This window comes from Lonchura striata, chromosome 5 (assembly GCF_050655825.1).
Source record: "Lonchura striata isolate lonStrDom1 chromosome 5, ASM5065582v1, whole genome shotgun sequence".
Classification (NCBI taxonomy): Eukaryota; Metazoa; Chordata; class Aves; order Passeriformes; family Estrildidae; genus Lonchura; species Lonchura striata.
The window spans coordinates 6,338,031-6,350,855 of record NC_140707.1 but is presented as its reverse complement, the minus strand read 5'-3'; the positions used below and the strand labels follow the sequence as shown (position 1 = coordinate 6,350,855).

General features: G+C 54.2%; 1 protein-coding gene across 1 annotated transcript in view; it reads left to right on the top strand.

Annotated features, from left to right (window-relative positions):
- The window catches only part of LOC146767184 (endogenous retrovirus group K member 5 Gag polyprotein-like), a 37,588-nt gene extending 25,141 nt beyond the window's left edge, over positions 1–12,447 (top strand). Inside the window, exon 3 of the mRNA XM_085581156.1 lies at positions 10,059–12,447. Within this exon, the coding sequence (XP_085437282.1) occupies positions 10,677–12,440 (1,764 nt within the window). The 5' untranslated portion in view covers positions 10,059–10,676 and the 3' untranslated portion in view covers positions 12,441–12,447. The remainder of the gene's footprint in view (positions 1–10,058) is intronic.
- Positions 12,448–12,825: the final 378 nt, after the last annotated feature.

The window sequence follows — 12,825 nt, the reverse complement described above, 5'->3', positions numbered from 1 at the left end:
TCCTCCTCCTCCTCGCCTTCGTCCTCCTAATCCTTCTTCTCCTCCTCCTCCTCGTTGTCCTCCTCCTCCTCATCATCATCCTCCTTGTCCTCGTTCTCTCTTTTCCTCCTCCTATTCCTCCTCCTCATTTCCACCTCCTTCTTGTCCTCATCTACCTCCTCCTCCTCTTCCTCTTCCTTGTCCTCCTCCTCATTCTCGTCCTACTCCTCCTCCTCCTCCTCTGAGTGTGGTTCCCATAATTCAATGACTCTAGGATTCCAGGAACCTGGAACTCTGGGATTCCATGACTCTGTGACCCCATGGATGGATTCAGGACTGTCTCCAAGGCCACAAGGGAACGTTGGTGCCAGCGGGAGGGGCTGCAGTGCAGGGGCACCAACAGGTGAGAGGCGACTGCAGCTGCTGCTGCTGCTGCTGCTGCTGCTGCTGCTGCTGCTGCTGCTTGTGGGGGTGCTGCTGGCAGGGGCAGCGCCCTGGTGTGGCTGAGTGTTGCCATCTCAGCCTGTGAGCTCCTGGGAACTCAGGACAGAGCCAGGACTGACCCAGGCTGGCACTGCACTTGAGGATGGACACAAAGAATGGAAAGTGCCCACAGAGTGGTTCTGAGCAGGTCTGTGGGAAGGAGGAGGGAGGGAGGATGAATCCCCTGCCCAAGGCTGCCAAGGGAAGGCTTTGGGAGGGAAAGGAAGCCTTGACCTCACACTAAGCCCTTCAAGGCCCCAGTTGCCCACGCTGAGCAGGATTTCATTGGGCTTTGTCTCATGACAGTGGCAGGGTCAAAAGGGGTGGGAGCAGCTGGAAAGCAGGGCCATGTATTCCCTCCCCGCAGCCCATTTGGGAACATCTGGGCAAGGTCTCCATTGTCTGCCGGCAGCCAGCTTGGGAGGCCCTTCCTCTCCTCCTCCTGCTTGGGGGACTGGGCTTGGTTTCTTCTGCTATCTGCAATGCTGAGCTTCTCTCTCCTCAAACCCAGCTGCTCAGGTTTGTGTCCCTGTGTCTCGCACCTTCCTCCTCTTCCTCCTCACCACGTGCTCATGGAGCCTCTTTGGGCAGCTGGACTGGAACTGGCAGCAGCAGGCGTGCCCTGAGGAGCACCTCTGGTCTCCAGCCTTTCTGCAGGGCTGGCCAGAGCCTTCCTGCCAGGGGCGAGCCTCTTTCCTGTCTCTTCCCGAGGCAATATAGTCTGGATCTTGGCTCTGTCCTCCTTTCTTTCTCTTTCAGGGAAGGATCAGCCATGGCTGAAGGGATTTTCCATAGGTACCTGGTGCTGATGGCCATTGTCAGCATCAACCAGCCCTCTGGAAAGAATGGGATTTCTCCTGAGGATGATAAAGGAATTGTCCAGAGGATGAAGGAACAGGAGGTGGTCCTTTGGCAGCACCAGCTGCACTTGGAGAAGGAAACTGCAGACCTGGAAGCCAGACAGGAGTGTCTGGCATGGCCTCCGTGGGAACTGGAGGGAAAGATCCAATGGCACACATGCACAGTGGTTTGCTTGGCTGCCCCTGCCACGTTCATGATCTGGAGGCAGCATAGGAATGGAGCCAGAGGGGAGCACAGAGAAGAAAAGACTGACCCGGGGCTCCTGGGGAAAGCCTGGAAAGGATTGGCCTTCCTGACAAAGCCCTTGTGCTGCTCAGGGCCATTTGCATCTCCATGGGAAGAACTGGAGGATATCTTCCAGCATTTATGGATAGACTTGTTGAATTACCTCTTCAATTGCTTCATTTCTGTAAGAAAAACTTGCTGCTTGAAATTCCTGAAGTTCCTTAGGTTAAGAATGTCCTTATTTCTGTGTAATGATTGTTAAATATACTGTATTGATTGCTATAATCTCTTTATTGATTTTTAGAAATTGTTAGAAATACTTTTAATTGAGTGTTAAAAATACTCCATATTGATTGTTAGAAATAGTTTCTGTATTGATTAAAAGAAATACTCTTTGTATTGATTGTTAGATATACCCTATATTGTTAGAAATACTCTGTACTGATTGTTAAAAATACTCTGTTTTGATTGCTATCATCTCTGTATTGGCTACTATACTCTGTATTGATTGTTAGAAATAGTTTCTTTATTGATTATTAGAAATACTCTCTGTATTCATTGTTATAAACACTAGGCTTCCATTAATAAGATAGATTTAAACAAAGGAATAAACTTTTCAGAATTGTTTGCTTGCAACCAGATGACTTCCTGTTATCTTTTGCCTCTGGCATTCTCCTTGCACCCTGTGCTCCCCTTACAGGCTGAAATGCAAACACCACAGAAACAGAGACCCTGTGTGCAAAGCACAGCCAGGGGTGTGTGCTCCTCTGAAGGGACAGACATTTAGGGGAGGATGTTTCAGAAGGAGGCTGTGGACATTGTGGCTGGAAAGCAGGGAAGGAAGAGTTTGGCACGAGCTTTCCTTCAGCAGGAGGGGAGCACACAGAGGAGTTTGTCTCAAGTGAAGTCTGACACTGCTATCCAGTGCTGGCAAGAAGGGTGGAGCAGAGAAGCTGAGAAAAGGGCCTCAGCATGTTTAGTGATGATGTCTGGACTTCAGTGATGGGGACAAAACCTTCCTAAACTGAACACTGAATCTCAAACCCATAGCATTTTGGGAAGGAATGTTACTTTCTTCACCGTATCAATATATTTTCCTACCCATTTCAGGTAAGAAAGGATTTCACACCTCAGCTGCATTAACGGATGTTGGAATTCCTAGTGCTCCCTTCAGACTTCCAGGGATTGGAGGGTGCACTGCGGGCTGTGAGGAAACACTTCCCAGGCATGGCCGAGGTTGTACATCTGTTCAAACAAAGGGGAACTGGAGAGGGTTCTTTCAAAATGTGACTCCTCCCTATTCCATCAGCAATAGTCTCACAGGATTTATGGGTCACGAACATGTACAACACATGGCAGGGAAGCTGAGCAAGCAGTGAGTGCTGTACCAGCAGGGCCAGAACGGTGCAAGAGCCAGCGCCAAACAGGCTGAGGCAGCCAGGCCAATCCCATCTTTCCAGGGCTCTGGGCTGAGCACACAGCTTCAATAACGTCAGGTACGTTCCCCACAGAACCTTCTGCAGAGCTCTGAGTTAGGACTGCCAGCTTTCCTCTTTATTTCTTATCAGAAAAGGAAATTTTTCTCTCATTTTTCCCATCTTACCTATGCAGATGTGTTGGGAGGCCATCTCTCTGTTTGTGTAGGTGTTGAACCTGAGAAAGACAGTCTGTAATGTCAGATGGATACCTGAGGGCTGTCACATAAGCAGTAAGGGTGAGCTGTCAATTTAAATCATGATAAGGAATGTAGTATGCTCCAGTCCTTAACATTAAAATTCAGTGCCACCTGTGGCTCCAGTGGGATGTGAATCAGGCATGTGTCTTTACCAAAAGTGTAATGGTTATTATAATACTTTTCAATTGGGATTGGGTCCAAAAGCAGGAGGGTCTTGGTGCGAAATTAGTATTCAGCCTAATCATTGCAACTAATTAATTAGTTTTATTGAATAAATGCACGTGTACAAATGTGCCAGCAGTTAGTCTCTGCAATGAGTAGGTTTGAGGCATTTTTTCATTTAGTCTGTAGTGTGAACTTCAGTGCCTGCAGACTTACGTATTAAATTTCTCTCTTGGTCACCACTTGATGATTATCATCACTAGAATTAAATTCCTAGTGTAGTGAGGAGGTGGGAAATAGATAAGAAAGTCTGTTGGGTTTGCATGGCCAGGTTTTGGTAGATGAAGTAATGGTTTCTGTTAGACGCTGTTGGAAGCTCCCCCATGTGCACAGAGCAAATGCCAGCCGGCTCCAGGAGCCCCAGGCTCAGAGCCAGTCAGAAAGCCAACCGAGAGCAGAGGGAAGGCACCTTCCAGTCTCTCTTGGGCATGGCCACAAAACAGCCCCTGCTGCTTCTTCCTCTGCCTGTGTTTGGGTTGTGCTGGTGGCAGAGCCAGCCAGGTTGTGCTCTGCCTTCCACAGCCTGTTGGGAGCGGGCATGAAAAGCGCTGCATGCACAGTGGAGAGTCCTGGAAGGTGCTGACAAGAGCATCCTGCGGGAGCAGGGCTCTGGGCTCTGGCCAGGAACAGCCTGGTTTTGCTGCCGTAACCACAGGCTGGAGTTGAGGCAGGTGAAGAGGCAGTGGGCAGCTTGTGTTTGTAGAGGGCCTGGGGCTGTACCTCTGAACCTCCACCTGAAAACACACTCGGGGGAATAGGAGCTACAGCTGGAGTGCCTATCCTGAAAGAACATGAAGGCCTTCAGCCTTGCCAGCATTTCTTAAGGGTGTGTTGGTGTTGGCCAGAAAAGCTGCACATTTGGGGAAATGCCTTTGGAGAACAGGGGCTTGCTTCTCAAGGAAAGTGCTTCCCAGGGAGCTCCCAGTGAGGCAGGTGCGAGTGTCCCCCTTTGGCTCTCTGTGCTCCTTTCAGTCCTTGAGGCCCGCTACACTTGGCAGAGGGGCAGGGGAAGGGAGAAGCCTGTGAAGAGCTGGTTTGGCATCCACCTGGACCTGCAGGAACCAACCAAAGCACCTGCAGCAGCGTGTGTTACCCCCCTTTGGACAGAGGGGTGAGCAGAACCATCTCTGTCCATCTGTGAGCCCCAAAGCTCTCTGTGGGAGCTGTGAATTAAAAGGCCTTTACACACTCACTTTTCACATCTTCCCTGTCTGCTGTGTTTGAACTCTTGGCAAGATGCATTTACCTCCTGCTTGCTGGGAGCTGCTGTGGCCCAGGGCCAGCACAGAGCTGGGCTGGGTGGGCCAGGCAGAGTGGTGGAGAGTCTTGGCTGATCTGGGTGTGTGCCTGGCCTCAGAAAAGGCTTGGAAGGTTTGCCTCCCAAGTGTCCTGCTCACTGGCTCTCCCTGTGCATCTTGGAGAGCACAAGGGAGGCATTTCTGGCAGCTGGACATCAGCAGGCCTTCCAATGGGGGCGTGTTGTGGAGCGAGCCCAGCTGAGATACCCTGAGAGGAGCCCAGGGCTCCTTGCTCCTCTCTGCTGGCCCGTGAGCGTCTGTCTGCTCTCGGGATGGCCTTGGCTGTGTCAGGGCTGCTGCATGGACAGGAGACAGCCGGTCCTGTCCCGCTGGGTCCCAGCAGTGCCTGGCAGCCGTCCTGCATCCACGTCTGGATGCTGGCCAAGAGAGGCCCTGGAAGCTGAGGCAGCTGATTTGAAGCTTTTGCAGGTGCCAACAGGTCAAGGCCAACAGTGTTCCCTCAGGATACAGCATTCCTGAGGGGCTTCCCCAGAGCTGCCTGATGCCACCCACTCCTTCTGGCAGCAGTTGCTTTCCTGTGGAAGGTTCTACCTTCCCCAAGAGCACAGAGAGAGCTGGAGAAAGAGCTTGCCAGGCTGCTCTCCATCCTGTACCAGGAGCCCTGGGTGAGCGGAGTAGTCCCAGCTGAGCGCAGATGTGCCAATGGAAGAGCCGTGCCAATGGAAGGCTTGGTGGGAAGGATGATCCAGGATCCATAGGCCTGGCAGCCTGAGCTTGCTGCCAGGGAAGGCCTTGGAGCAGATCGTCCTGAGTGCCATCCCACAGCACGTGCAGGGAACCAGGGCATCTGTGGGAAGGTGGGAAAGGGAAAGGGACAGGGACAGGGACAGGGACAGGGACAGGGACAGGGACAGGGACAGGGACAGGGACAGGGACAGGGACAGCTGGGGGTCCTGGCGGGATGTTGAGGGCTTCTGTGCGGTGTTTGCAGGGTGTTGGTGTTGGAGGTGTGTTGGGGAAGGAGTTGTCTGGGAGGTGAGAGGTCTAGGTTGGAATTTGGGTCCATTTGAAGGCAGCATCTGTGGTTTGGCACAGCTTTGCTTATGGGGCGCAGAAAGAATATCTGTGACTGTTTCTGTTCATGGTCCTGATTCTGCTGCAGGGAACAAGAGGGGAGACCTGTACTCTAATGGCCACTTAGATCTCTACACCGGGGCAGGGGTAACCATTTTGCCATCTACTCATTGTTGCCAGCCGTTGCTCCAGGTGCTCCTGCCAACAGCCCCTGCAGGCAGGAGCACAGCCCCCAGTGCCCCTGGGCTTTGGCTCCCTCTGGCACAGAAGCCCCCGGGGGCACAGGTCTCTGGGGCAGGAGACGGCACCAGCCCTGCAAGTGCTCAGGGGGTGGCAGGTCTGCTTGGGCAGGGACTCTGCCTCACCTGCTGGTGCCAGCGCTCCCCAGGCCCCAGGGCTCAGAGCAGCATTCCTGCCCTGGCCCATAGTTCCTTGTCCGTGTCACACTCGCGGGTTTGGGATGACCATGAGCTGGGACGTGTCCCGAGGAGGCTGTGGCAGCTTCTATGGAAGGCCCTGTGCCCTTCCCAGCGTGGCTGCGTCGGCAGCCCTGGGGGCTCCTTCTGCTGCCCTGAGCCTGCAGAACAGGGCAGTGTTTGCTGATGGTCTGAGCCCTTCCTAAAGATCCTGCTGGGCTGTCTCAGACACTTGAGGCCAGGGATTCCTTCCAACCTGGGACACTTTGGGTGGGCAGGGGGCAGCCCCAGCGCAGGGGGCAGTGTTTCCAAGGGCCCTTTGTGACACATGCAGCATGGAATGGAGCCCGGTGTCCAAGGGCCCTTGCTGACACGGTGCAGCATGGAATGGAGCTGGGTGTCCAAGGGCCCTTTGTGACACGTGCTGACATAGGAGCTGGAAGTGGCAAGAGCACGCCACAGTGCTTGGAGCAGACGACGGGACAGGACGGGACAGAGCGGTGCTGTGAGGAGCGCCCGCACAGCGCGCTCGTTCCTGCCCTACGCGGAGCTTTTCTGAGGCATTATTCCTGCAGCTGACCTCGAGGCCAGACCACAGGACTCAGTAACCTGCGGCCTTCCGAGATTTCAATTCTGCAGGTGCCCTTGAGGGCAGAGCGTGGGACTTGGTACCCCAGAGTTTTCCAAGGCATCTCTCCTGAGGGTAGCCAGAAATACAGTCAGTGACATGGGGCAGGGAGCCCTGAGAGTGCCCAAGCTGACCTGGATGGAGGAGGAAGAAGGCGACCCTGCAGCTGCCCCAGCACAGGAGACTGAAGAGGTGGTGCTGTTCCATCCACCACAGGAGGGTGAGTCACAGAGCCAGGCCGCAGGGCTGGTGCCTTCAGCCAGCTTGGCCCCATCCCACCCCATCCCATCCCATCCCATCCCATCCCATCCCATCCCATCCCATCCCATCCCATCCCATCCCATCCCATCCCATCCCATCCCCTGGGGCCGTGCCCATGGACAGGATGGAATAGGGGCCGGGCAGACACCCCACAGCCGTGCTCCGTGCCCTGGGCCGTCGCGGGGCTGTCCCTGCCTGGGCAGCGCAGGGCTGGGCTGTGTTCTCCGGCCTCTCCCGCAGCCCCTCAGCTCGGGCTGCGCTCGCTCTTTGCCAGGTGCAGCCGTGCAGCGCACACGAGAGCAGGAACGCACCCGTGGCCGCTTCCTCAGAACAGCGCAGGTACCTGCAGCCATCCCCACCTGGGCTGGGCCTGCTGGCACTGCTCAGCCCAGCAGCACGCCTGCAGCACTCCGTGGCTTCTTGCCCTTCTCCTACAGCTCGTTTGCAAATTCATCAAGAGAATTCGGCAGGAAGAGAGCAGCGCCATGGGCCCTGGGCTCAGAGCCTACTCAGAGCTCCTCGGACATGAGACCAGTGCCGCCCTGCTGGATTTGCTTGTGCAGAGGGGTGTTTCCAGAGCAGAGCAAGTAGGCAGCTGTGGCCAGGCTTCAATTCCCCCATGAGTCACACAGCTTCCCACGCCACAGTGCTGGGCCCTGTGAGCCTTTGAGGCCATCGCAGTGAGGTGGGAAGGGAAGCACTTCTCTGGGGACACTGGGAACACTGCTCCCTCTGGCAGCTTTCCAAGTCTCCCTGTGCCTTCTCCAGGTGCCTGCAATGGTGAGGTACATCCACCAGTGGCTCATGGCCAATGATTCTGCTGAGCACAGGCTGGACAACGCCCTGCTGTATCTCACAGAAGCGCAGCCAAATGACGCAGTAATGACACTCCTGCGTGTGGCCCCATCCTGTGACAGGTACGGGGCCCACCTGCCCAGAGGGCTCAGGGCTCACCCCAGCCCATCAGCCTGCACAGCCTGTGCCAGGTGTCTGACCCACAGAGAGTCCCAGGGCCCTCTGGCTGCTCCCTCTGCCAGCCCTGGCACGTCAGCCCCCGAGCCTGCTGCCATTCTCCCTCGCTGCCCCACAGGGGTCTGTCCGCACAGGGCTGGGCTGCCTGGCTGCTGCTGGAGAGGGGCAGTGGGCAAAGGCAGAGCCGTCGGTCAACCCAGGCTCCTAGAGATGCCCAGGCCACGGTGCTGTGTCTGAGATCTCCTGAGACAGATGTCTAACCCCACAGAGCTGCCATGGCCATGTGGAAGACCATCATGTGCACACCGTGGACTGCAGAGCTGGCACAGCAGATACTCCTGGATGTCCTGGGGAGCTGGCCAGAGCACAGCACGTGCACCTCCGATGGGGACAAAATGGGTGTCTTTGTCCTGGCTGTGAGTTTCTGCCTTTGCTGGCCCCAAGGCCACCTATCCAGTAGTTCTCCATCCTCCTTCCCCCACAGCATCTCCCTGCCTTAGGCACTGGCCTGAAACCTGGCCTCGGGGCAGCTCCAGGGCCACCAGGGCCGGTGCTCCCCCTGTGTCTCTCTGGGCCTCTCCCTGCCACGCTCGGGCCCTGTCACACGGACACCTTGGCACTGAGCGCTGTCTCAGGGGGCTTTGTCCTTTGCAGGCAACTGTGGTAATATGGAAGATCCTCCAGGAGCGCTGTGTCCCAGATATAGTGGTGGAGCATTTCCCACAGTTATTTGTACATCTGCTCTTCCAAGTGTTCTTCAGCACCAAAGAGATGCCAGAGGCGGTTGGTACCTTCTGGAATGGATGCCAGGAAGAACACGGCCTTGCCACCAGCCCCAGCAGGTGCTCCATCCCAGTCCTTCTGTCCCTGCCACACGGCCAGGGCAGGAGCCAGTGCTCCCAGTGTGACCAGGGCTTTGCTCTGCACTCAGGTTTGCAGTGAGGACCCTGAAGTCCCTGCTGTGCTGAATGGACTATGAGGATGTGGTGTTGTCAATGGAACGCAAGCGTGGCTGGGACACACTGCTCTGTGCTGACACCCACATTTATGCCGTGGGTCTGCTGGCCAGGTGAGACCCCCTTCTCCCCATTGCTTCCGGCATTTGTGCTCTGTGTCTGGGGTATCCCACTCAGTCCCTGTGGCTGTGGGCCAGAGGCACGAGGGATGGCCAAGCAGACTGGGAAAGGCTGGGAGAGGAGGGTGCCCAGTAGCAGCCACATCTCCAAGGGCCCAGGTCCCCCTGCAGGGTGGGGGGTAAGGACAAGAACTGCATCAGTCTGTCCTGGGAGGGGCTTCCACCCACTCCGGCTCAGGGTCACAGTGTCGTAGGAGCAGGCCCCCAGCTGGGTAATCATTATCACTGACTCCATGTAGTGCAGAAGTCTGATCAATAATTAACATTATTAGGAAACCCATTGTTCTTATAGATATTTACGATGTAGGTTGATTTAATTAGTTTTCTAGTCTAAACACTATCACCATTATTTAATTAAGAAAGCACCCTTTGGTAGACAAATCTCCATAACATATTCCACATGTTCACAATACCAGGTGCAGCATGTTAAGATAAGAATGTTTTTTCATTCTTTCCTCTGATCTTCTCAGACTTTCTCAGGTGATGCCTGGGAAAATTGTCTGTTTCTCTCTGAGGCCAGAGAGCTGCTGCCACATCTTAGTGCCATTTTCCCCCCTTCCAGGGAGATACACAATGAATCCACCTGCTTGTGCAAAAGCATCTTATGCTGTCTCCTTGAGTTTCTCAGCAAAGAGATGCCATACTGGAACTTCCCTGCCCTGGCATTCTTTGTGGAGGTGAGTCTGAAGGCCGGCGCTGCCTCCCAGCTCTCTGCCCTCTCGTAGCCGCAGCTGCCTGGGACGGTGCCCACGCCCTGTGCTGCTGCCTGGTCCCCGCCCTGTGCGGTTCTGGGCTCCTGCCGGCTGGGTCCCCTGTCACTGCCCTGTGCCTTTCAGGTCCTGCATTGCCTGGACTTGAGCGCATGCAGATGAAGAGAGCCTGACAGAGGAATGGTTGAACGACAAGGGACATGATACTGTAAAGTTAATCCAAATAGGGAGGGCTACGTGACTGCTGCAAAGTTCGCATGGCCCTGAAGAATAGATGATGTGCAGAAAGCAGGATATTGAAATTGCTTAGTATGTAGAAGTAGATAGAGAAGAACAAAGGGGGTACTAAGCTGTTCTAACTGCAAGGCCAGCCGGACAGGCATGTATCGATCATAACGATACTTTTAAGATAATAGTACAAGTCACATAGCAACCAATCATGAGCTTGGCTTTTGCAATATGTATGAGCTAATTAACGAACATATATAAACTATGTAATCTGTTACAATAAACTGAGACTTGATGATCATGATATCATGAGTCTTGTCTCCCGCGGCATTTTTCTCTAACAACTGGCGCCCGAAAGCAGGGACCTGATCCGAGCCTAAGGCGAGAGGGGTGCTGCGTTGGAGTGCGGGTCCTGCAGCTGGAAGGACGGCGAAAATAAAGAGAAGAGGCGAAACGCTCTTCTCCGCGCCCTGAGTGACCGTAGAAGCGGGCTCAGCCGATACGTGCTGCCGAAGCCTGAAGGAGCCAGCAACGGTACCGACGTAACCATGGAAAGGCAAGCAGCATATGATTTATTTAGTGCTTCTCTTAGAAAAAGGCAGATTAGGGGGATTGACTTAGATAAGGATCTCCCTTCGCTATTGCATCATGCTGAGTCTTACGGCTTTTTCGTTAACCCCCATAGTGTTCATGAACTTTCCGAATGGAGGAAATATGGGGATAAGTTGGTGGAGTTAGTGTTAGATGAGGATAAAACGGGTAAGAAGATGGGTAAGCTTTGGCGGGTAGTTCATAGTGAATTGCTAATGTGTCAGGCAGAAAAGAAGGCGGTGGAAGGGATACGGACAGCCCGGGAAAAAAATAAGGAATATGAACCCTCGCTTTCTTCTAGTGAGCCTAACCCTCCGGTCCTTACTAATTTCCCTGTCCCCATCTCTGCTCCTGAAATGCCTGCACCGCCCACAGATACTAGTGGCATTGAGGTGCTGCCATCAGCTCCCCCTCTACCCCCACCGTCGCGTCCCCCTCCGGCAATTCAAAACGTTACCGTAGCACCCTCCTCGCGGCATCCGCCGTCTCCTGGCCAGGCGCCTGTCCCTAGGGCAGATTCTGACCTCGTGGAGGCCATGGCTAAGGGAAGACGTGAGTTATGGGCTGCTATTGCACAGGAGGGCATGCAGACGGGGGACGCTGAGCTCTTCACGGCAGCACAGGAAACCCTTGCGTTTCCGGTGATATTTTCGCCGAATGGCGATGGGGGGTACACTGCGCAGGTCCAGAGCATGGACTGGAAACTGTTGACACAGCTGCGCGCCACTGTGGGGAGCTATGGTATCGCCAGTGAGCCTGCCAGGCAAATGCTTGATTTTATTTTTAATGCTCACACTTTATTGCCTTCCGATGTTAGGGGAATGGCCAAATTGATCTTCACGCCGCATCAACGCTTACTTTTTGAGGCACGCTGGAGAGAGGAAGCGGAGAGAAGTGCCAATTTACCAAGGGCTCAGGGGGATCCTTTGGCAGGGCTTACTGTAGCCGAGCTCATGGGACAGGGTAATCATGTACGCTTAGAACAACAGGCAGCACTAGGACCTGACAAATTAAGAGAAGCAACAGTGGTGGCAAGAAGAGCCATAGACAAAGTCAAGACCCCGGGTGGAATTCCAATGTATATGGGGATTAAACAAGGCAGGGAGGAGCCTCTTGGCACATTCGTAGATAAAATAATGGAGGCGTTGTCCAAAGCAGGGGTGGCTGATCATATGCAGGATGCCCTACTTAAGCAGTGCATACTCCAGAATAGCAATCCCACAACTAGAAATTTGATTACTTCTATCCCTGGGGATTGGACTGTCCAAGCATTGTTAGAAAAGGCTGCTTCAGTACCAGTTGGAACTCAGGCACTATTGGTTAATGCTTTGCAAGAGATAGGACAGGGATTACGAGAACAGGCAAGCTCTCAAAATCAGGTTTTAGCTTCTCAAAATCAGGTTTTAGCAGCCCTTGCTCCCCTTCAGGCTACGGCTGGGCGCCCCCATTCTAATACTACCGGGGGGGCACGTGTAAAATGCTACCGCTGTGGAAACTTAGGTCACACTCGAAGGGAATGCGGAGCAACAGGAGTCTGGTGTGGCAGATGCCAATCAAACACCCACAACTCTAACGCATGCAAAAGGAAGCAGGGAAACTTCAGGAGCAGCGCGATCAGCGGCCGCGCCGGGACACAAATAGCAGCTGCAGAAATGAAGCCACTCAGCAATTCCAGCCTGCCACCTGCGGGAGCCTCGGCCTGGACTTGGCAGCCGCAGTAGACACTGATCTCCTAACTTCAAGACCACATAAAATTCCAACTGGAATCCATGGCCCCTTGCGAATACACGGACAAGCTATGGGAGGACTCATTATTGGCCGCTCTTCAGCCTCTATTTTAGGCCTCTTTGTGGAACCAGGGATCATCGATGCCGACTGCTGCGGCGAAATCATGATCATTGCTCATACGCCATATCCCCCCGTGACAGTACCAAAAGGTCAAAGGATTGCTCAGTTAATCCCACTGCCACAAATGACCAAAGGATTGGAACCTATATCCCAAGTCCCCAGGACTCCAGAGGGATTTGGCTCAACAGGAGGTCTCGCATTGCTTACCTTGGATCTCAACACCCGCCCCAGGAAATCCTGTCGCTTGATCCATCAGGG